This window comes from Ambystoma mexicanum, chromosome 11 (genome assembly GCF_040938575.1).
Source record: "Ambystoma mexicanum isolate Mex_15411 chromosome 11, UKY_AmexF1_1, whole genome shotgun sequence".
Lineage (NCBI taxonomy): Eukaryota > Metazoa > Chordata > Amphibia > Caudata > Ambystomatidae > Ambystoma > Ambystoma mexicanum.
Genome location: NC_090934.1, coordinates 1,088,949,797 through 1,088,975,394, shown reverse-complemented (window position 1 = coordinate 1,088,975,394; position 25,598 = coordinate 1,088,949,797). Strand labels below are relative to the sequence as shown.

Sequence of the window (25,598 nt, the reverse complement as noted above, 5' to 3'; positions counted from 1 at the left end):
ATCTTCTTTATCCCGTGATTGTTTCTGGCTTGCGTTGAGGCTTTTTGCATTGTTTTGGATTGTAGACCATATGGTTTGTGATGTTATGTAGTTGAAGTTTTCTTTTGTTTCGAGGTAGTTGGTTTTGCCTGTCGAATTGTATGTACAGTGAATATTCATTTGATCTGAATCCTCGATAACATTTTAGAGTGGTATCATTTCTTGTGGATCAGGATCGTATCCGTGAAAACTCTGCCTACAAATCATTATTATTTCATTAGTGTGCAAGGATTAAAAAGTCTTTCATTTATGCTCGCTGGGAGTTGGGGAGGTCTGAGGGGTTTGCTGCTAGCTCATTGACTGGAAATGTTCTGATTGAGCCGTGCTGAGTTACGGGTCGGTCGGCTTATCCTTTGTTGCCCGTTTCAGACGCTTAGTTGATTTACAATTTTTTAAGAGAATTCATTTTCGAACTTAGAAGGATTTTTTTTCTCTTAACTTGGTCGGAATGTGAGCATTTTGGCTTAAAGTCGTTTTTTAAGGAATCACTGGAAAATTCCAATTGAAGCCAACCTAAGATGGAGAACCTGTCTCCTACTGGCAGCACCTGGAGCCAGAAGGAGGCTCTACACACAGTTGACTAGTTGGAGTTGGCTTGTCTCTGCGTTCTTGTTAGAAAGGGTGATGAACATCATGGTAGTTCCTACACATTGGAAGAAGGGTTGCTTCGTTGCTCGTGGTGCTCCCGGACCCCACCAGGATCTGATTGGCAGTTACCAGTCTTGCCCCAGAATTGGGAACTTTGCAGAGATATGTGCTAGCCTTCTATAGGCGCGAGCGTCCTTATAAAACCAAGAAGGAATGTATGGAGCAAAGATCCTTAAGACTATATTAAGGAGATATTGCTTCTTGGGGTGTTCTAAGCCCTTGGATGCTTAGCCATGCACAATCAGAAAAAGGAGAACCCCCAGCAATGCCCACAATTAATTGCCAAACACACCTGATGCCTTCCTCCAACTTTGAGAGGGGGCACTCTTTGGTTGAAAACGTTGCATTATAACAGACCAGAGGTTGCTTGGAATCTTTGAAGCTAAAATAGGGGTGTCTATCACAGGCTATGACAACACACACCACCAGCTGATGCCTCGATTGTGGTCTGACATGCACTGATAAGGCCAGCTGGGCCCGGGCACTGCAGGCACCATTAAAATGCTGCAAGCACTTTATTGGCCTTGGCGCCACCCACAGGCGTTGTGCCCCCTTACCTTAGACCCTTGCCTCACTTCCAGACAGCCATATGGTGAGACAGGGTCTTTCCAGGGTGTTGGGCCCTGATGGTAGGATGTCACCCTTCTCTTAGGATATTTGTTTTAATGGAAGAGAGTCACAAGGATATGTAATTGCACATCTCCTACTTCTTACCTCCTCTTACCGGCGTCCCACGGGTGCAACACCAAGTCCAAAATCCACCACTCCCACCCTGGTAATAAGGGCACAGGCTGCCAAGGTACCAATAGATTTTGTTTCTTCCGTTCAGGAGTCAAAGTTGGGGAAGATGGTGATGGACTTTCTAGTTGACCTCCCTTTTGGCTACATACATGGTAGCACCGAGGCAAACCGGAGCACCTAAGAGTACCATATGGTACAGCAAGATTTCGTACCATCGCCTGTCAGCGTAACCCACAAATGAAGACCAACTGGCCAGCATTGAGCAAATAAATGGAGGAGTTGGCTTCATTGCTTGCAGTTGAGGGTTGCAGTTGAGGGATGCCGTGGGGGCGGGTGCTTGGTGGCCTCTCCCTGATCCCGCTTTTGCTAGTGTGCATATTGTTAAGGAGTCAATAACCACATTCCTCAGTGGCCACTTCAAATAGCTGTAACAGTTCTAGAAATACCCGTGGCCCACTTCACCCACTACTTGTGACTTGGCTTTATTGGGGGTGCCTCTGTGGGGTGCATTAAGGGATGTAGGGATGTTGAGTTGGTGGAAACGATTGCAGGCAATGTGCTTTTCACGGCTAATAAGTAAAGAATTCGTGAGGTTTGCCGTAACCACTGATGCTCTGCCCCCTGAAAGTGGCGGAGAGGAATATCGGGTGGCCCTGTACAGTGAACTATCGCAGTTCCCAAACTGACGTGACATTCAGAACCGGCAACTCTGTGTGCGCACAGGGGAAGGCTGCAAAACGCAAAGCCCTAACATGAAGTACCTTGGGGGATCTCCTCAAGACCTTTTCCTACCTTTTGAAATAAGCCTATTTGCCAACACAGAGCATGATCCCACGCTCCAAGCACACAAGGGTTGTTAGGGTACGTTGCAACCCTACCCGCTGCAGAACTCCTGCCGTAGGGCACCCCACAGCAACTCTGACAGCTTCTCTCATGCAGATGTGAAGCCGGCTGGAGCCCATTCACAAGGCCATGAATGTGCCAATACCTCCGACGCCCCAGTAGTGGCCGCTCGGCAGCTGGAGTAGCCGGAGAGGCCGGTTATGACTTGAGTTAGCCAGAGACTGGGTGGCACGTGGTGCTGTCTGGCATACAACAGACCCCATACACACCGGCTCCACGGGGCTGCGAAGCCTGGGAGGCCACAGTCTGGCACAGGGGGCACAGCGGCAATCATGTGTGTTCTTGCATAGTGCTTCATGCTGGATTCCTCCTGCTTCAAAGTGCTGCCTTATTATGACCTCGATTTAATGATGCTCAGTAGATCGACCTCACAAGGATGCAGGGCTCAGTTAGCCTTGAGGTGGGATGCAAACTTGCCAAGTCCGGGTTCTTCCCAAGTCTGAGATGAGCGATTAACTTGTGAGGTATCCACCCAAGCACAGGAGATACGTGCGCGCACATAGTGAGGAATGTTCGGTGTCATTCCATAAATAAAAGTGCAGCTTGCGACACAGAAAGAGCTTAGGGGCCTACTTACATGTCCGGATGGATAGGTCAAAAGTTAAGGGGCCACCCTGCACTTCTCAAGTTGGAATTCTGCGACAGGGCGAACTCAGCCATTCATCCTTCCAATGTGCATCAATTGAATACTAGAACATTGGGTAATAGTAACACCTGTTTAGTGCTTAGAAAATGTAGGACTCTAACAGGAAGCGCTATAAAATAGCACACCTTGTTATTATATGTAGCTCTGTTTGGTCAGAGGCTGAGTTGTTGAATTTGAACACCCTGAGTTTCTTTCACATGGTACAAAAACATAGGACGGGGGCTGAGCATGAAGGGGTCTTCACAACTAAAGTGTGTGTTGCTTCAGTTAGACCTTGTCGAAGTGGCGTGATGTTAGGATACTGCCACTAGTGTAACCTTTTAGCGCTGACTGCCCATGGGGTAGTGCGCTGCTCTGCCTAAGGGGTTTTCGGCTGACCCCTGCCTCAAACACAACATACGTTGTACTCACACTGGCAGAGTAGTTACAACATTAAAAGACTACTGAGTCTATTTAGTAATAGGCTCCAGTCAGAAGCTGTGTGTGGAGCTTTGGTGAACTGTTCAAGGCTAAATCTGCGGCCGGTGTTTGCTCAAAGAGGCCCCTAAACCCACGTGTCCTCACAGCTTGTCCCTTGCCATCTCCCATGGGCAAACCCAAGCCTGTGCAAAGAACACGTCACCCTGGTACCCAGGCTTTGACTGGCAAACCCCGATGAATCAGGAGGAACGCTACAGCTGTAATCCTAGGATCCCAGACGAGGGGCTGACAGGGGCATTGCATAGGCCCAGGCACCAATACCAATGTGCCCACGCTAGCATGCTGGACGTTGCTCCTTTTGCCCTAAAGGCCAGCCAGCCTGAGTTGGTCAGCCCAGGGCGGAACCCTCACTCAGCACCCCCAGCAGAGCTGTGGCTCCACGAGGACCTGCGTTTCTGCCTGAAGCCCTAGCAGCCTACACGACTCCCCCCACACACACTTTAGTGTTGGGAGCCTTTGCCCTGCAGCGCCCAATGATACATCTGGCATAGGTATAAGAATGACACCCTGGCAGAAGAGTCTGTGGGGGCAGTCCTTAGGAGCGGCTCTGGGAATGCAGAGTGCCCCGGTCGGCACGTCTCACGGCGCCCTGACATCATGCCTTCAGCCGAAGGGAAGCTCCGCTTCAAGGACGTCTGCCTGGCGTGGCCGGCAGTTCCCACGCAGGCGCTCCCGCCTCCCACGGCACTTCCGCGTACGGCGTCACTCTGCGCGCAAGCAGGGGCGCGTTCTCACGAGAGAGAAACCTGGGACTTTTCTTATACTGGAAAGTCTGTGCAGCCACGAGGCAACATGCTAATTCTAGGGCACGCTTTGCACTTTCACTGGGAAACCGGGCATCAGTGCGGCCGAGCCAGCTTCACAAGGATGCAATCAAGTGCGCTCTCATTACGTACATTGCGTAACCATTGTGCAAACACGTTCATTAACGTACGCCCGCTATATCGCTGTTATTTGGAAAACGTATGTTCATTTGAATGTGAGGGATAATAGATATTCACAGGCAATATATAACAAGCATTGCCAATGCAAACGGTTTAGGCTTTTCTGTAGACATGGAAAAGGCACTTGGCAGGCACTGCTGTAGTGGTATCAACTGGTTATGGATGGTAGCAGCTGCAACGTGGTGCAAATACCTCGGCAACTTATATCAGTGCCTAGCAAATACCTAATACTTATGCACGAACCAAAGCTGTTGGCTTTGCCAATGCTTGTTTTAACAGGACTTCTTTGAAGGGCATGCATAGTGCTTAAGAATCGAGTGGCTGAAGGCAGACCTGGTAAAGACATTTTAATTACACCAGTAGCACCTTTATAGCTCCAATTAAGTCTAACTCGCAGAAGACTGTTTTGAAAAAACACTGGCACTGTCTTCAAGCACAAAGTTTGATGCAAAGGCTCAAGAAAGCTAGCTCAAAGAGATACCAGGAGAATGTGTTTTGGAAGATAAGGGTAGAAAGTGGGTGGGAATGGTAATAGGGATTACCATGGCCATAGGCTGTCAGTGGATGGATAACTAACCAAGCAATACCTACAAGATTTGTGCCTCTCCTCATATGCTATTTCTCCCTAGCATGCTCTAATGCAACAGTTTTGGGCTTTGGGTAGCGCTATAGCTCCACCTATAGGCTAAAACAAAAAAGACAACTTTTAGGATTTTCTTTTCAAAATGGCTTCTGCCTTCACTGTTTAGCAGGCCACTATTTTTAGTTGCAGCGTTATGTGGAGCGTTCCGTTTAGGCTAATGCATTTTCTGGGTTTGCTATATTTTACTGTGCCCTTTACAAGCATCTCTCCTTCGTCGACCAATGCTGTGCCATGGATTAATAATGTGACATTTGCAGAGAACATTGCAGCGGATAATTGAGAAAATGGGGTAATAAGGTGAATGCTACACTTTACAATTTAAAAATGATTAGCTTTGGACCGGTCCATTAATATCGTCTCCCATTATTCCGAAGCTCTGGCAATATCTGTGCAATTACCTGGTGCGGCCCTTGCATGCGTCCGTTAGAGGGGCCTCGATCGTGGATTAATTACTTTCAAACCCAGACCTAGCCAATGCCTTCAGCCAAACACGTGGGACCGAGGCCAGGTTTACAAACAGATGCAGATTTGTTTCCGCAGATAGAAAATGGCCCCTTTAATGCGTTTCCAGGAGGAAGTCATTTTCAGGCAAGAGCGGAACTCATTTCATGCGGACAAGCTTGCCGGTCTGAGGCGTGTTACAATGTACATTTCCAGGTCTCTTTATGGAGCCTTTATTATTTGGAGTGGGTCTTAAGTGCTTCCGGTGTTTGCCGCATATGGCAACTGAGGTACATAATAACTAGCTGTGAAGTAACAGAGAAGTGGCAGGATTGTCAGGCCGATGGGCTGAGTCGGCTAGGCGCCGGGGTATAAACAAGCAAAGTCCAATCTGGCCGTATGTCTGAGGTGAGCACCTAGCTCATTAGCTATCCACCTGGGATGTACAGTGAGGTACGACTTAGGGGTGACGTAGCCCATGATAGGGTGGCGTAGGGGTAACATGATTTGCCCAGAATCACAATTTCATTAAGTGAGGGAGCCGGGAGAAAAACCTATTTTCTTGAGTGCAGTGCTAGCCCCGATTTATGGGTCCTAGCAAACAGTTTGAGTGAGCACAGAACTGTACCATCAAAGAGCCCCCAAACTGCAAATATGGCCACCTCTATTATTTCATGGCAACACTCAGCAATACTGTTTTTTAGGATTACAAATTAGATCGTCTCGCTGCGCTCAGTGCTCCTCTGCAACTATCTTCTCTGATGTTGCGAATACTTTAAATCCAGAAACTAGGACCCCTGTTCAGATATGGAAGAAACCGGTAGTGACCCTGAGACAGGAGGAAAGGCAGAGCTGGAGACTTAAGTGGAGTCTACAGCTCTGCATTTCGAAGGATAGCTCATGGGCAATGTACTCGCCTTGGAAGCGTGACGACAAGGAGCAACACAGGTTCGATCCCCGGGTCCGCACTTAGAAACCTCTGGGTATTAAGCGTGTTATAAATAACCTATCATATCCCATGAGTGCAATGAGTGAGCCGCTATTAGCAGCCACACCTGTATTGCACATGGTCCTTAATGGCTGTTTCAGAGTGCATGTTAAAAGAGGAGCGCAAAGCAATGGCGTTGAAAGGGATAATGGAGAAGACGCGTAAAGGAATTGGAAGGTGGGGTGTAAGCATGCTTATTTTAGAGCGGAGTCAGTGTTATCCAAAAGAGAAGTGCGCCATCTCTGAAATCCGAAATCCAACTGGCCAGCCATGGCCTATAGCCGCCTCTAGTTTTGTGATATTTAAGTGAATATTTATGTCAGGGGACTGCGGCCTTTGGCTCGGACTACTGCTCCCAACAGCCCTAGCCAGCTTAGTTAATGGTAGGGGATCATGGGAGCCGTAGTCTGAAACACCTGGCGAGTCAAAGGTTGCTTTTCTCTCTTCCCTTTTATTTATGCCACACTGACCTTTCCCTCCTCTTTGGTTCACGCCACTTCACCGCGAAGGTGGAGGGTCTCAACCGCTTCTTACCATTTGTTTTGCACCTCTTGATTTCCTTAGTTTGCGCCTTATTCCCCTTTATTTTTCTTGTATTAAATGTGACTATTTGATGTTTAATTTCAAAGTTCTTTGCATTTTTTTAAACATGTATGAGCGCGTTTAAATATATGTATAACTGAGTGTGTGCATTTTTAGCGACATGGCCCTGCTTGAAACACTTGTGTATAGGCGCGTTATAAATGTCATATCATATCATATCATATCATGCAGTGGTTTGCACGGAAGTTGATTTTTGGGGATTGGATGAAGTGACATGGGAAGGTACACACTAGCATGGTATGGACATGCAAGTGCCATTGCCAGGCTCCAGATAGAATCTGTTAGATTACAGGGGTGTGAACCCTTCAGATGGTTTGGACTGCAACGGCCATCACCCCTAGCCACCACAGCCAAGGGTGAGGACTTATGGGGGCCGTAGTCCAAAATCCCTTTCAAGCTGCTGGTTGCAGGCTTGTCTATTAGAATGCATTGTCAATCAATGTCAATGGCAAAGCATATAATAACAAATAGCTTTCTGATTATGCTTTAAATAGAAGCCTTTCTAAATCCCTATCCATCTGCAACGTATTTTGTTTTGCAAAAAAGTAAGCAAGATAAAGTCCAAATGTCTTTTATTGACTGTTTTTTTTGGAGCAGTACTCTCCTGTTGCCAATTATGTTTCGAACAATTTTATTAGAAGGCCATCAAGCCATTAAGAGCATCCAGGCACAATGGCAAAAGTATTGCATGCACCTTTTATAAGAGTTAAAATAAATATTCACCGTCAATGCCCAATAAATAACTCTGCGTAATGCTCATAAAACTGGGGGAGAGGCTGGCGGATATGATTTAAAATTTCAATGGCAAGAGAGCCGACATGTTTTATTTAACATTTAATGGGTATTATGACATTATGATGCATTTTTAATCTGTGTGCGCACAAGTCAAACATGAACAGAGCAACTATTCTTAAGCAAGTGGCGCGAATTAACCCACCTGGGATACCGGATTTTTAAAGATTCAAATGTTGATGCTTCGAATAGAGAAGTCATGGACGGAGGATCCGCGAGTTCTCTTTATCATCCTGTCTTTCCCACTTTGAAGGCATAGGCAGGGGTGTTGCTAGGTCTGGAAAAGATCAGGGGCTAAGCTAATGTCGGGACTGGAGGGACTCGGGGCTCGCTATAGCCTTTTGGTTGTAGCCCCTGAGCTTCTATCCGGGGCTACAACCAAAAGACCTGGGGCTATAGCCCCCTTAGCTCCTCCTTAGAAACGCCTCTGGGCATAGGGCCTGACTAACAAAACGATTCTTTCCACCCCAGGGCAGAATGTGCCTGCATACGCCTTTTCCACATGTGCTAAGAGGCGCGAGGGATTCTGAGGTGTCCATTTATTAAATCTGTCGTAAATTTGTACAAGGGCGATTTAGGTGGTAAATGCCTACTTCTGATTTTAACAATAGTGTTGTAATTGTGTGTTAACATCGCCTTCAGATTTCAAGTTCACATTTAGACAGCAAGTGATTGTCTGCTAGCAACCAGTAACCTGTCTCGGGAGGATAGCTCAGGGGCAACGTGCTTGCCTGGGAAGAAAGACGACACGGAGCAACACAGGTTCAATCCCTGGGTCCGTGCTTAGAAACCTCTGGGTATTAAGCGCGTTATAATACCCTATCATATCACCGTCACTTCTTACTGTTGGATGTGTCGTTTTCCACGTCTCGTTCGAAGTGGTTATTATTGCGCACATCACTGCAGTATCAGCAATCCTTTGCGTCGGAAGATTTTTGCTAGAAATCCCTTTGATTGACAATGCTGGTGAAGGTTATCTGAGATGCATGCTTAGCCGGAAAGATATATGCTTACGCAGTGTCCCCCCCCAACTATGTCGTATGGGACCAATGCTCTGTTAAGATGGGCTGAGGTACAGTGGGATCTGTTTTTGGAAGCAGGTTTTAGGACTCCCCTCAAGCATCCCCTCGGCACTACTTTGCTTTGAGCTGGGACTTTTATCTATGTCACCATCGGTGGCATCGAAAACCTTAAGCTTTTATTGCAAGATCTTAGAGGCAGAGCAACAGTCTGTGTTAGGATGGTCACAACAGATTGTAATTAGGAAGGAGAGCAGAATAATGGGGTGGGAAGTCACTTGTAAGAATATCCTGATTGAGTTAGATTTATCGTAATTGGATTCGAAGGGAAACCCTAATCTAGTGAGGAAACGTCTAAGAGAAGCTGATTGGATCAGTAGGATTTTTGAACGTGAGTACTATGGGCACCAGCGTAAAATTAATTTGGCTGGGAAACCTGTAAATACTTTAGCTAGCTATATGGTGCAATTTCCAAGTGCCATTTGGAGGAAATACTTTTTTAAGAATCAAGTTGAATTCATAGGGCGTTAACAAAATCCTCAGGACTAGAAAAAAAGTTCCCAGAGAGGAAAGGTTGTGTAGATTATGTAAAGGCACTGAGATTGAAACACCTTCGTTTTTGAGAATAGGCTGTAAGAATCTAATTGAATGGAGACATATCTGTTTGGGGAATTACTTGGAGGATTTTAATTTTTTTAAATACAGAGCCAACTTCGAAGTTAATACTTGAGAGAGCCAATTTGGGTGTTAAAATAAATGTAAAGATTGTTAAGGAAAAGTTTTACCTTAATTGAGAATGTCTGAATTGTATTGATGACCTAAACGGGTTGGACTATTAGTTGATTTTATCTTGTTGTACTGATTTTATAACTCTGTATTTTTTATATTGTATTGAAATGTGTGATTGTTATATGTGTTGATAATTATGTGTACAATTGTTTGACTTGTGAGAGGTTCATCTGAACCATAACACAACAAAATAAAAAATAAAAAATGAAAAAAGTAGCTAACGCTAGTCACTTGCAGTGGAAAGTACTAAATGTTTTTTTCTTTTGAATTTACGGACTTTTAGCTTTCTCTTTCCCATTTCAAATTAATGAAACTACAAGTCCTAGAATTCCAAGAAACTAAAACAGGACTGGATGGCCTTCTCATTCAATGCAAAGGGACACTTGAGGGGACACTTAAGAGCTCTGGATATTGATTTATTTGCTTGTTTGTTTTATTTGCTTATATAGCGCGCTGAACACTAAGGTAGCTAGGCGCTTTCATAAGGAAATGTTTACATACATGTATATGTACAACAATACAGGAGTATACAAGAATATTTTTTACAACAATACAATCATTTACACAAAATAAAAAGGAAACTCTGAAGCCGAGAATGAGAGGTCTAACTGCAATGTCATTAACTACACAAGGCCTTCTTTAACACCTGCAATAAAGTCTAGTATTCAGGCCTCAGTGCCTTTATCGGCAGTCATACAGTGCATTGACCACTGCAGTCGCGGTGGAGAATTGGCAATGAATTACCACAGAGATTCCTATCCCACTGCACAGAGTCTAGCGTCAGCTACTGCTGCAGGTGAAATGTATTGTACAGCAATCCACACCAATGCTACTACCCCTGGACTACGTGCCCAACTAAATTGGCATCCGAATGTGTGCATGGAAGACGGAAGACATTCAGAGGCCCCCGCTCCCCCGCAGTGTGCATTTGTGCAAAACCTTTGCCATTGAGGTAAAAGTCCACACATACCTGTGTGCACATTCCTTATTCATACATAGGACGCACACACAGAAGTATGGAATCCCCGCGCGCTTGCTTGCGTTCATCGGAGCATGCACAGGGGAATGCACATGTGGTTAAGGCTGTTCTGTTTCCACGCGCGTAGGTCACCTTTGCAAATAAGGTGGTCTTGCACTGGGCGTTTCTGGTGCCCCACTTCCCACATCTGCAACACTCGAGGCACTTAGAAGTAGGCTCTAAGGTTGTATACATCCTCAGCTACATCAAAGTAAATATCATGTACAAACCTTAATAATATATGAGTGATAGTGGAGAATTCACAGATAACCAGGGGTCGTCAATGGTCATAGCTGGGCATTTAGTTTATAGAGGGGCCGATTCACAAAGGCGTTACTATGAGTAACTCTGACTCACTCCCGTCTTAAAAGAAATAGGGACCTGGGGGTCAACCCCCATGGTGCCACCCTATCCCTTGCAAAAACACGATTTGCATATATTCTTGGCTACATCAACACTTCACTTAAAAAAGTACACCATCTTTAATAAGAGGACAATATGGGAGACGTCCAGTGCATTTCAGACTCAATCTCCTTGGTAAACATCCAAGTACCAAGCGGAAGCGACGGCTTCCATTCCTGTCTTTCCTGAATCTCAGTTCAGTATCAAGACTGCTTTGTACGGATAGGCCGTGGTGCCAAAAGTGGCATAATGTTGTGCTGCAATGTACCCAACCTTTGCAGGCCAGAATTATGCCAATTGTGGCCCCAGGGGCCCTCCGTACAAAGCAGTCTTGATACTGAGCTGAGGTTCAGGAAAGACAGGAATGGAAGCCGTCACTTCCTCTAGATACTTGGATGTTTACAAAGTAGACTGATCTTTATTTATTGAATATTTATAAGGCACACTATACAGCAAAATTGTGTTTCTAGGCAGCACAAGACAAAACAGGCGGTGGGGGAACTGGGGAGATAAACAACAATAATGGTTGTACTAGGCCTTGCGACGTTCTGATCGTGCAAGTGCAGTAACAAGACGTGCAGTGGGGGGAGGCAGAGGGGGGCAGCGGGTGGAAGTGATGGTCAGGGAGGGGGAAATGGGGGCAAGTGCCAGGGGATGCCAGGGGCGGACCACCATCTAAGTGCGAGGATGTGGGGAGAACCAGACTCAGGAGGGATGCACAACCCACCAGGCTAGTAAGGGAAGGGGGCCTGGAAAGGCAGTGCTGGTTTGTGGGGGGGGGGTGCTCATATAGACTCATCAACGATGGCCTGGTGCTCTGTAAGACTCATAAGGGACCGGGCCGCCAGTCGCTGCGGCAGATGGGGGCATTAGCAAGGGAGGTTGAGAGGGGAGAAAGTAGAGAAGGGTAAGGTCTTGAGAAGCTTACAGAACTTAAGACGGTCCCGCTCAAGTCTGAGAGGGGCAGGGAGGTCATTCCAGGGGGAGGTGCATGCCGAAGAGAGAGATCTACCCCCCAACCTCTGCTTGGAAAAACCTCTAATCTGCAGAGAGTTGGAGCTAGAGGTCTGAAGGGCTCTAGCAGGGAGGTTTTTAGGGAGAGAGAGTTGGATGTAGTGTCATCCCCGGCCCCAGAAAGTCTTGTGGATGATGCAGAGGGTCTTCAATTTGATCCTTTCAGCCCTGGATGCCAGTGGAGAGATTCTAGGGCTGGAGAGATGCAGTCCCCAGGCTTGAGGCCAAGGATGAATCTTGCAGTCTTATTTCGGACTAGTTGAAGGAGGCGAATAGAGGAAAGAGGCAGATTGAGGAAGAGGCTGTTGGAGTAATCCAACCTAGAGAGAACCAAAACTCTGAAGACATTGAGTGTTTGAGGGAAGGCAAGGAAGGGGAGAATACCTCTGAGGAGGTGAAGCTGGAAGTGGTCCTTCTGTGCAAGGTCTGTGATGTGAGGTGAGAAGGAGAAAGAGGAGTCAAAGATGACACCAAGGTTTTTAGCCTCACAGGATGGTGAGGGGAGGCGTCAGGGAGTGGGAGGGAAACATGGAGCAGGGGTCCCAATGAGAAGGATCTCAGTCTTATTGGCATTCAGACAGAGATAATTAGCCGTGCACCATGCCTGAGTAGCAGTCAGTCAGGAATGAGAGAGGAAGATGAGGAGGTAGTGGAGGGACGGTGGAAGGAAAACTTTGTGTCATCAGCATTACACTGGAAATTAGGAGAGAAGGAGGAGATCAAGGGGGCCAGAGGTGCAAGGTAGATGTTGAAGAGCCACAGCATAAGGATAAAGCCCTGAGGGACGTTGCACGTAGAGGAGAGGGAAGGGTCCAGTTGCACCTGGAAAGGTCAGTTAGATAGGAAGAAGGTCAAACAATCCACTGCCAGGGCATGGTATACCAAGAGTTACACAGAGTCACTTTATGAGGGTGGCATGATTGACCATTTCAAAGGCAGAGGACACATCAAGGAGGATAATATAGTAATAATATCTAGTTTTATATAGCGCTATGAACCCACAGGTATCTAAGTGATGAAATAACAGTTGATATTATTATTCCAGTCAATTTATCGACCTTGGAAGGATGAAAGGCTGAGTTGGCCTTGCCGGGATTCAAACCTGCATCAGCAGGCTCTGCACAGATGCCAGAACAAGCACGCAGCTCTCTGTGCTAGCTCACTGGCTTTATGATTAGCAGAAGGACTTGTTTACGTCTGAAATGCATTGGACATTTTGCATATTGTCTCCTTTTTAAAGATTATGTGTTATTTGTTATTTGTTTTCTACTGTTTGCACCACTTTTTGTCACCCGGTTCAAATATTGTAGTTTACATAGCTATTTCTCAAGTAGACTAACATACAGGTTGTGCCCACCTCTCCAAGCTTTGATAACTCCTAACTTAAACCATGAGTGCGGTATACAATTCACCAAGAAATGACCATTAGTAACTCTGACGTACTCTTGACTTAACCCAAGGCTGGGCTTTTCGAGTCCCCAAGAATTTCCCATTAGTAACTCCTACTCCTGAGTTAGCCCAAGGCTTATTTGATTCACTAAGAAATCACCATTATTAACTCTGACTTACCCCTGAATTAACCCAAGGCTGATTTAATTCACCAAAAGATTACCATTAGCAACGCTGACTTACTCCAGACTTAACCCGAGGCTGGGCTATTCGATTCACAAAGAAATTAGCATTAGTAACTCTGACTTACTCCTGACTTAACCCATGGCTGATTCGTTTCACCAAAAGATTACCATTAGTAACTCTTACTTACTCCAGAATTAAACCATGGGTGGGGGGTATACAATTCACCCAAAAATGTCCATTAGTATCTCTCACTTAGTCCTGACTTAAATCATGAGTGGGCTATTTGATTCACCAAGGTGTTACTGGGAATAACTCTGACATACTCCTGACTTAAACTTTGAGAGGGCAATTCAATTAAAAAATAAGTTACTGTGAGTTGCTCTAACTTACTCTCGTCTTACTATGAATAAGTAAGTCAGAGTGTTTTCTTTGTGAATGGACTATCCCTCTCTAGGTTTAAGACAACTGAGAACCCTTTTTGTGTATCAGCCCCTTAAAGCTGAAAAAAATATTTCTTAAACTTTACTCGAAGTTGGCAGCAAGAACCGGGAGCAGGGTAGAAACATTTGGCAAGGGCTGACATATTATTTTACTCCCCATGTTCAACTTCATGTTGAGGCGCTACGCAATCAGGCGGCAAATCCAAGCAGCAGACAATGGTGCAAAGGGAGATCTACGTGTTGAAACCTTTGTTGTTCCAGGGCCTGTTTTCCTCAGTGTCCTTGCTGTGAAAACCCTTGCCTGCGGTTCCCTCCTACCGAAGTTCTTGACTGGTGGCTGGTGCTAGTTGTTTGCATTGCATTCTGAGTCATACATTTCTCCATTTCCTTTCAGGTTGGGAAGCTGATCCAGGAGGCAGCTGGAAGGAGCAATTTGAAAAGAGTTACCCTGGAGCTGGGTGGGAAGAGCCCCAACATTATTTTTGCAGATGCCGATTGTAAGTCTTGACGGTTGTACATTTCCTTTAAAACAGCGGTACAACGTCCTTTTATCACGGGATGTTTTTTCGCTGGGTTTTTTACCGTGAATTTTTTAACAAAAAAACCCATTGAATTATTTAGGGGAGGTTAGAAAATGATATATATGGGGTGTGGGTCTTTGGGAATAGATAAAAAATGAAAGGGAATGGGGGGATTGAGGTGGGGCACTCCCCAAAAATAATTGAAAAAAATGTCGATGGGTTTTTTCATTAAAATATTTGCAGTAAAAAAACCTGTGACAAAACATCCCGTGATGAAATGACATGGAACCAAAACAGCATCCTTAGGGCACTGGGTGCTTTATTGAATTCCTCTCCAACAAAATCAATAGAAGCAGAGAGTACATTTCCTTTAATGAAGTTTTGGGGAAAAAAGTAATAGAAACACACTTCTATGGGCTCATACCACTCGAATATATAGTTCTGTTTGTGTCTATCTAGCTATCTAGATATACATTTGAAACAAAATGGCTGCCTTTTTGAAAATGTTCAGTTGCATTCCAGAGATGCATTGAACATATTCTGTTTACAATGTCTGCATTGTCCATGAGCCCCTCCTTGGTGGCGCTTTTCATCCTCGTGTTCCTTTTCTCACTTTGTGTGTGGGTGTGTGTTTGTGTGTATAGACTCACACGCTGTGTATATCCCATCATCTAGTTGTTGGTGCCGGGAATTACAAATTGTGGAGAGTATTACAAGTTGTTTACATCCAAAGTAAAAGTGGGCACTGACAGAGGAGTTGCATATATATGTAGTTCATAGTTCTATTAGCAACTTTATAATTAAGAATGCATGACACTTTGCATACAAAAACGAGAAAACGTTTCTCCCTAACTCTTGATCTCATCCATGAAACTTTACCAAATTTGATATTGGTCCCTTCTGTCCACTTCCGAACAACCAGGCAATTTGGTGAAGATGCATTGGCATCTTGTGTAGTAAAAGAATGATATAAATGTTTTTTATTTTTTTATTTTTGCATTTGTCTTTCTAATATCCCCATCCTAACACCCTTCATGGACACATATCTTAAATGTACCTCATTTGATTTTCTAGGTTCTTGGCACAAACCTAGTGCTTACCTCACCCTGGTGCATGCAGCAGAAAGTAGGAATATTTTATCAGCTGAACTCGAGATACTTGTTTTTTAAAATCCCAAAAATGTATCTGTTATTTAGACCTGAGCAGTAGGTCCAGAGTATAAACATGCTCATTTGCATATGCTGGCTTGGCAGTTTACACCACGGCTTGCAATAAAATTATGGGAATGCCAACATTAAGGTACAAACAATCAATCCAAACGTACCAAAATTGATAGTGAATGCAGCGAGCTAAACCAGCATTGAACCGTGCCCCAAAAGGCCCCATTCCACTTGAGCAAGGCCTGTATACCGAAAGTAAACCAGAGAAGAAAGTACAGGATCCAGTGATCCAACTAACTCCAACAGATTCAAGACACATCAAGACAACAGTTCCTGATTGGCTTGAAGTGCGTTCAATTCTCTTTAAAGCCATTGGATGAAATACCTCCTCGTTCCTGTTCAGTGTCTAGTATGCCAGATATCAGTAATGCCGTAGACATGTTCTTTATTGATTCAAGCAAACATGTTATCTTTTCGAGCGGCTTGAATTGTGGTCCAAAACTTTCAAATCATTTAGATCTCCAGCTTCAAATTGTTTGAATGTTTTGAATAGATTCAAACCGTCATTGTTTAGATTTGTTTGATTAAATTAGAACTAGCTCGACCACCCCATGGCACTTAGAAACGGTTATGAAAGCGTGCTTTCAATATACAAAACACCAAAATATTTATTATAATAATAATTCATTCAGCTTTAAAATCTACAAGTTTGTTCGTTGCAGCAAATTACACCAAGTTGTAAATTTGAAAGCAGAGGGGAAACCAAAGACATGTCAACCCAGTAAAAGACCAGTCGTTTTTTTGAGGGTTTGATGATACTTTTATAGTAGATTCTATTGATCCAACAATCAAAGGAGTTTTCATTGTGTGGTTATTGCAGAGTAATTATGACACGCTAATGATTAATGATTCTCTAGGTCTGTATAGCCTTTTGTCATGAATATGAAATGTTTCAATAATAAATAATAAATGTTCGACTGCTAGGACTAGCCCACAAAAAGAGAGTTTTTCATTACAATACTGTAATTGTTCTCTGGAATAGCATCTTTTATTCTTGGTTGTTGCTGGTTTTACAAAATGGTTTGTTCCTCCTCAAAGCATCACACTCCACTACTTTCTCCTTTAATCCTTCTGATTTCGCTGGAAATCACTCTTGTGCTGTTCTTGCCTTGATCTTGCAGTGGACTATGCAGTGGAGCAAGCCCACCAAGGCGTTTTCTTCAATCAAGGGCAGTGTTGCACTGCAGGGTCCCGGACATTTGTTGAGGAGACCATCTACGATGAGTTTGTCCGGCGGAGTGTTGAGCGTGCCAAGAGGCGTATAGTAGGAAGTCCCTTTGATCCTTCCACTGAACAAGGTCCACAGGTAAGGCGATAATGGCCAAATGGTTAGCGAACAAATGGGTTTTCATGAGAATTATATATTAAAGATGTGAGAACTTCATGCATTTGGCAGAATAGTTACTAACACATTATATGTTTCCCCAATTGCTTTATAATTTACAGTGTGCATATCTTCCCATTGCTTCTAGAATAATACATTGATAATATGGTTTAAAATGGCTTACGTACCAAGGCATTCTGGATGGTAACGCAATTAAGTCAGAAGTCTAGGATGCTTTGTTATCTGGTACTTTCTCTGTAAAACAGGCCATTCTACCACCCAGAATGGCTTACTTAAGTTGACTTTCTGTTATCCATCATATTTTGTTATCCGGCCGCCTTCATTGTGCATGGGTACCAGATTGTTTTAATTTCTAATTTTTTATACCTATTATATTCCTGTTTTGATTTGAATTTCTGCATAGAGGTATCTAATTATTTTGGGAAGAACTGGTATTGGAAATCCGCATTTATTGCTTCTTTGGTGTTCTGTTCATAGCAAGAATCTCGACAAATTGTTTTCATTATGTGTGTTGTATATGTGTCTGTTCTATGTGAAATTCAATGTCTTCTTTCTTGTTCATCTTAGACGGATATGAAACAGTACAACAAAATTCTGGATCTCATCCAAAGTGGTGTCATGGAAGGCGCTAAACTAGAATGTGGGGGCAAAGGCTTAGGAAGAAAGGGATTATTCGTGGAACCAACTGTGTTTTCCAATGTAACAGATGAGATGCGGATTGCAAAGGAAGAGGTGAGAAACTGACCTGTGAGTTGGATGCACAGCATAAATGATGACACTCCGATCAATCATTGTGGTCCATTAATCAATTAAGCATTATTGTCCACATTTGCTGGAAATACAGGCTCTTATGAGTCCGGAAGCAATACTTATGGGCCTGAGTTAAGTTAAAGCACATAAGTAGGGCTTCCGGGCTCAGAGGAGCTTGTATTGCCCAGCTGCTACAGGCAATAATGCTATTAGCACCTGGCTGCGGAGCCGCGTGTTAAGGGCATTGAGTAATTGTTTTGAGAAAAACCCAAAAGAAACATGCAGGGGCTGCTGTGCAACAGGTGCTCGGCTGCTGGCATGCCTAAGTCCTCCTTATTCAGTGTTGACTCACAGTGAAAGGAGGGGGATGCATCTGGGGGTACAGCTCAGGGAGAAAGCCATCCTCAGTAGGCGGTGTGGAGGGCCGCCATGTGGAAGTTCGCGCCAAGCAGCCAAAGGTAACTAGAGTGGTGAGGGATCAGGGACGGTGTGAGTGCCCTGATATGATATGATATGATGATATGATATAGCATTTATAATGCCCCTATACCTAAGTGTTTCAAGGCGTGACGAGGCAAGGGAGGGGGAACAAAGGGAAGACAGAACAACGATCTTACTAGGCCAGGTATCATTCAGATCGCGCAAGTGCATGGCGAGGGGGAAAGAAAGGGAGCCCTGGTGGCAGGCACATAGAATATTAGGAGCTATCAGGATCTATGGTGCATATTGCCTGATGGCCATGGATGCTGATTGGCTCCCGGGATTCCACCATTCCACCTAGGGTGCTCTTTCATTTGCTACTGCACACTTAACATGTGTAGCACTTTCTGGCTTTTATAGGGACAAGTCACTATAATCCTGAAGACTGCTCATATAATATTTTCAGTCGAAACATGTTGGTGTTTCGTTTTTACATGAGATCTTTGTTAGATACTTTTCTGCATCACACTTGTGTTGAACTATCAAAGTGGACACTTGAGTTGGGACCTGTCTTTTAAAATAACCTTTCAGGCCTGCCGGGACTTGGTGGCATTGAATGCACAATTTTGCATCAGGACAACACATTGGTACACATCTGTACATGTTTTAGCAGTTGCCATTAGAATACTGTTAGGTGTCGTGGTTGACTGTGTAGTACTATAAAAGAAAGTAGTAATCGAGTATTATAATACTAAAGAGGTAAGAATAAATAAGGTACTACAGTACTATAAAGGAAAGTAGAAATAGAGTATTTTGTACTAAAGAGGAAAGTAGAAATAGAGTACTATAATACTAAAGAGGACAACTTAAATAAGGTACTATAGAGGAAGGAAAGTAATAATAGGGTACTACAGAGAAAAATAGAAATAGAGAACTATAGTGCTAAAGAGAAAAGAAGAGATAGAGTACCATAGAGGAAAGCAGAAATAGAGAACTATAGTACTAATGAGGAAAAAAGGAATAGGGTACTATTGAACTATAGCGGAAAGTAGAAATAGAATACTATAGTACTAAAGAGGAAAGTAGAAATAGATTACTATAGTACTGAATACAAAAGAAGAAATAGGGTGCTATAGTACTAAAGAGGAACGTAGAAATTGAGTAATATAGTTCTAAAGAAAAAAGAAGAAATAGGGTACAATAGTACTGTAGAGGAAAGTAGAAATCGAGTAATATAGTACTAAAGAAGAAAGAAGAAATAGGGTACTATAGTACTGTAGAGGAAAGTAGAAATCGAGTAATATAGTACCAAAGAAGAAAGAAGAAATAGGGTACTATAGTACTGTAGAGGAAAGTAGAAATCGAGTAATATAGTACCAAAGAAGAAAGAAGAAATAGGGTGCCATAGTACTGCAGAGGAAAGTAGAAATTGAGTAACATAGTACTAAAGAAGAAAGAAGAAATAGGGTACTATAGAACTGTAGAGGAAAGTAGAAATCGAGTAATATAGTACTAAAGAAGAAAGAAGAAATAGGGTACTATAGTACTGTAGAGGAAAGTAGAAATCGAGTAATATAGTACTAAAGAAGAAAGAAGAAATAGGGTACTATAGTACTGTAGAGGAAAGTAGAAATCGAGTAATATAGTACCAAAGAAGAAAGAAGAAATAGGGTACTATAGTACTGTAGAGGAAAGTAGAAATCGAGTAATATAGTACCAAAGAAGAAAGAAGAAATAGGGTGCCATAGTACTGCAGAGGAAAGTAGAAATTGAGTAACATAGTACTAAAGAAGAAAGAAGAAATAGGGTACTATAGAACTGTAGAGGAAAGTAGAAATCGAGTAATATAGTACTAAAGAAGAAAGAAGAAATAGGGTACGATAGTACTGTAAAGGAAACTAGAAATCGAGTAATATAGTACTAAAGAAGAAATAGGGTGCCATAGTACTGTACAGGAAAGTAGAAATTGATTAACATAGTACTAAAGAAGAAAGAAGAAATAGGGTACTATAGAACTGTAGAGGAAAGTAGAAATCGAGTAATATAGTACTAAAGAAGAAAGAAGAAATAGGGTACGATAGTACTGTAAAGGAAACTAGAAATCGAGTAATATAGTACTAAAGAAGAAATAGGGTGCCATAGTACTGTACAGGAAAGTAGAAATTGATTAACATAGTACTAAAGAAGAAAGAAGAAATAGGGTACTATAGTACTGTAGAGGAAAGTAGAAATCGAGTAATATAGTACTAAAGAAGAAAGAAGAAATAGAGTACGATAGTACTGTAAAGGAAAGTAGAAATCGAGTAATATAGTACTAAAGAAGAAAGAAGAAATAGGGTACCATAGTACTCTAGAGGGAAGGAGAAACGCAAGCACGCTCTGACCTTAAAGGGGGATAGACAACCATGCACCAGTGGGACCTGTATGGGAATGATAAACAATTGTGTTAACTGAATGAAAAACGTTGCACTATGTTCTTTTCCTGACCTGTGAGGCCTCTGTTCTATTAACCCTTTGAATGATCTTAGGATGCAAATACACACTCTATAAAAGCGGCCTGAGTTTATCACGAGTCATAAAAAAGCACGTCCTAATTTGGGGTAGAGGGCACCACGCCCTATCAACTGCTCGCCTGCCCCATACCCAGGGCCCCCCGGGCAAATCGTTTTTGATGTTCCAGGCCTTACGAGGCCTCAGTGTAGTGGACACTCAAAAAGTTACTCAGTCACATACCTTTTCGGTTTTCACTATCAATAAAGCAATGCATCCCAGAAGAGTGGTCTGCAACCGGCAGCTCACCAGATGTTTTGGACTATGACTCCCATGATCCCTCACCATTGCATATGCCGACTAGGGCTGATGGAAGTTGTTCACACATTTGGACAGGCAAAGGTTACACATCCCTGTCCTTGAACCTGGTCAACTTTGGTGTCTATCACCCAAACAAAACCATCTTCTAGCAATGTTTAAAAAATCAGGGCTTCTTGAAAATAACAGACACAAATTAGTTGTGGATTCAAGTGTTTGTGTCCAGTCAAACTGTAATAATCACTCCTTCATGGAAATTCAGGGTGATAATGCGCTTGCTTTGTTCAATTCTTCACTACCCTACCTAACACTCAGACTGAGTCCAAATAGACTATGGTTTTGAAGTTACGGGAAATACAGCGTGACGTACAGTGCAATGCACTGAAGTGTAATGGCAGGCCGAAACGGCGGGAACTTGTGTGGTGTTTCAGGCCGCTTTGCCAGTGAATTCATACTGACGTCAACAAAAATTCCCAACGATGGTGGGGCAATGGGGGGGGAATCCACCCAGTGAAGAAAAAAAGGGAATACTGCTGCTTGCGTTAATCGCTTGTGGCATTCAATGGGTGGTAATATGGCATCGAACCTTTCAGTATACTGTAATTTGTGCACAGAAATACTCAAATACTTTAGCTAACATAGCACATTTGTGTGTCTTGATGTTTGGAACCACAGAGGGTTGTGTTTAGCCAAGGAGGCTATTCCTTAAAGAAACGTTGTTGGACTAAAGTATTCACAAAATAGAAGTGGAATAGGTGTTTTGCTAAAAGGTACATATAACCACGACTTTTGTATATAGCCCTTTTTATCACAGATATTGCTATTTCTGAATATCAGGTGATTTTCAATGGTACTTATTTCATGGGACCCAGGAGCACAGGGTTGGGAATGTTCTGCCGGAACAATATTTCAAAACTGTGCCCACAGGCTTCCCACAGATCTGGGGAGTAAATGCACAACCCCTTAGCTCCCTTACTGGCTTTAAAGACTAGATGGCCCTTTGGGCATTGAATACACGTTGGGAAGATTTGGGAATTGTATAGCTTGTTGAAAATACACTTGAATCAATGTATTATATTTGCAGGTTGTCAAGCATTTGCATGTGCTGGATTTTCGACCCTCCGCACACCGAAAGCCTGCTCAAAACTAAACCAGGGCTCTGTCGGTGCAAACCTATGGATATATTGAAAATCCGCCATTATCGCCATTTGTCCCAGGGATGCGAAATAATGTGCCTTTATTTTGTTTTCTGCACAGATTTTTGGACCCGTCCAACAAATACTCAGGTTTAAAACCATGGAAGAAGTGATCGAGAGAGCGAACAGCTCGGAGTTTGGACTGGTAGCAGCCGTTTTCACAAATGACATCAGCAAAGCCCTGACAGTTTCCTCGGCAATGCAAGCTGGAACAGTCTGGTAAGCCTTGATTGGATCGATTCCCCCACTTGTTCCGTTCCACAGGTGATCCATTGGTGATCTCGTCTTGTGGCTGTGGGCCTGTGTTGGAGTAAATCAATAGGAACCCGTGTGCTTTCTAGGCAGGATGTGGCATAAACCAGCGGTGACTGCAGCCACCGAGATGTGTATCCTACCAGCCACTTTTATTCTCTAAAAACAGATACGCCCCAAAATATAATTGGGTAGCAACGGACACATAAGGAGGCTGTCCCCTCCTCCACCTAGGCAGTTCCTCCGATATGTTGGGATCAGTGTTACCAGTGGAGCAATGACCCCGGAAATAGCTCTAATGTTATCACTGCCTGAACTCAGAGACATCATTTGGTGGTTGCCAGAGGTCTCCCCTGCGACCCCTGAGGTCTCCCCTGCTACCTCTGTGGTCACCCTTGCTACCCCTAAACATTTTCTTTTATTTATATTTTTACATTGAAGCTCCTGGGCTGTAGCCAGTGCCACGTGGCTCTTTGTTTCTGGAGTGGCTGCCATTTTTGTTGAGGCCTAGTGAAAAAAAACAGGTGGTTCCACACAAGTGTAACTCTTTGAGCAGTGACCCTAAATAAGAAAGAATAGGAATAACAAATAATTTGTCTTTCTGGGATTCTATACAATGCTCAAATCATTAAAGGAGTGAAAGGTTGTGTTCTATCACTTCCCGTCATGTCACTTCGGGGTGGGGGTCAAATGACAACACTTACAGTGATGTCATCAGAAGTCAAGGGTCATGGGATGTCACTTCCCCTACCCCAGCATTTTGGTGAAATGACGTCTCTGCCTGAACTGAACAGAAACGTTAAGGAAAATAATCCTTTCCATTTGCATGATTTACTAAGTGCAAGGTAGTGTGGGCTACAAAAAAGTCTACTTCAGTTCAAATATTGCTTACTCACCTAAAGAGTACTCACATGGGGAATGGGAATTACTTTTTTACTTCCTAAAAATCTTTTTACTTCCAGTTTAAAAAAATAGGGTGTAAAATATGGCCATTTAAAAAAAAATATTTAAAGTGTGGCAATTAAAGCTTTCTTAAAAAGTATAACAGCATGTACTTGTAAGCAGAGTCATGTTGTCAAAGATCGTAGTGCCGCCTGCCAATAGGGGGTGCCAGGCCACTGTCCCAAGGTTTCTGGGACCCTCTGGGCCTCGAGAAGTTACTTGCTTGGAACAACAAAATATAGAAAATGTATTTTCCTTTTGCCTTATAGAGCGGGGGCCTTTTGCTCTCTCCAAAGTGCAAATATAGGGGGTCATTACGAGTTTGGAGGCAGTCATGGTGCTCTTAGCACCATGGCTGCCTCCAAACTCGTGTCCGGGTCCGGGTTCTCTGAATGGGGACTTACCGGGTCATTCCAACCTTGGAGGACCCGGTAAGCCCCCATTAAAAAAAAAACTTCCCCATTCCCATTTGAGCCCCCATAGGGCTCAATGGGAATGGGGAGGGAGCTAATAATGGGCCCGTAAATTACAGGCCCGTTATTAGCTCCCGGGTCCCTTAGAGGCTCCCGCTAAGGACGGCTGGTTTTACCAGCCGGCCTTAGTGGGACCCACTATGGGACCTCGGAATGCAGCGGTAAGGAGTTAATGGCACCGGCATCCTTACCAGTGCCGTTAACCCCTTAGCGCTGCACTCGTAATGACCCCCATAGTCTTTGCATTTGCAAAGAATCTAAATATATTTAGAATCTCTGCAAATCTACCCTCTTCCTCTGTACGACCCCTCCCGCTAATCCAGAATGGGGCAGCAAGACTTATCCTTGGCCTCAAACCCAGGAACTGCATCTATCCTGCCCTAAAAACTCTTCACTGGCCTCCGGTTGCTGCAAGGATGAAGTTCAAATCCCTCTGCATCATGCAAAAGGCTGTCTGGGGCTGGGGACCACTCTATCTGCAACTTGCTGTTTCTAAATACTCTCCCTCTAGAACTCTACGTTCCACTGGTACCAACTCCCTTTCTGTCAAGCACTTCTCTAAACAGAGGTCTGGAGGCCGATCTCTTTATCAGCTGGCTCCCTCTTATGCAACAGCCTCTCCCCTCCTCTTTGTCTTGAGTCGGACCTCCTCAAATTCCGGAAACCCCTCTAGAATTTCCTTTTCACCTCCTCCTTCTCTTATTCCCCCCTCTGCTAATCCCACTGATGCTGAGATTGGTGACCAGGGCCCTTATGTGTCCTTTGAGGCCCTGGCCTCCCACACCCAATCGCCTTCTGCCTCTGCTTACACACAGCACTTGCCTTGGAACCCACTGGCCTATGACATTGTAGGCTTGCACTTACCTACTTATTGAGATGAATGCTCCCTAGCACTACCTATACTCAGCACTTACACCTGCTACCCACCGATGAGCACAAGCACTCCAGCACTTACCCTCCACTCCCTCCTCCCTCTTCTCTCTCTGCACTTGCACGCTCTGAATGCTCACAAGGCCTAGTAGGTCCATCTGTACCCTCCAGTCTATTAATTGTTTCCAATCCCATCTTCCCTCCCTGTTGCCCTGTGGGCACTTTGAAACCCAATTTACTTGTATAAGTGCCTAACAAATGCACAATAAATAAATAAAGACTGGTGTGGTAACATGAAACACCCATGCCCTGATTGAGTGCTTGAAAATCCAGCCCGGTGAGGAAAGGAGGGGCCCTTTACCCCTTCTGCCACGGCCTGTTGTAGATCTACGTGAAATAATCGAATCCAAAAGGCCCATGGTGGAAAAGAACAAAATGGATTTCTTAATTTTTACAAAAATGTCGATTCGCCATAGAAAATAAGCAACGTATTAGTGCACACATTGCCAAACTAAAGTATTATAAAATGTAAAATGAAAGGAAAGGCGTCCCCAAACATAACTTACAGCTTACTCCAGAATGCTTCTGTATTCCGAGAGCACGAGAGAAATCGCAAGAGAACGGGTTTCCAGGAAGTAAAGTGCTCTGCATGCCGTCAAACATATATTAAAAAAAT

General features: G+C 43.9%; 1 protein-coding gene across 1 annotated transcript in view; it reads left to right on the top strand.

The window, feature by feature from the left end:
• Positions 1 to 25,598, top strand: part of ALDH1A2 (aldehyde dehydrogenase 1 family member A2) — a 150,740-nt gene that overhangs the window by 108,921 nt on the left and 16,221 nt on the right. The window contains exons 8-11 of the mRNA XM_069624350.1: positions 14,520 to 14,622; positions 16,988 to 17,172; positions 17,779 to 17,943; positions 22,447 to 22,604. Of these exons, the coding sequence (XP_069480451.1) occupies positions 14,520 to 14,622; positions 16,988 to 17,172; positions 17,779 to 17,943; positions 22,447 to 22,604 (611 nt within the window). The remainder of the gene's footprint in view (positions 1 to 14,519; positions 14,623 to 16,987; positions 17,173 to 17,778; positions 17,944 to 22,446; positions 22,605 to 25,598) is intronic.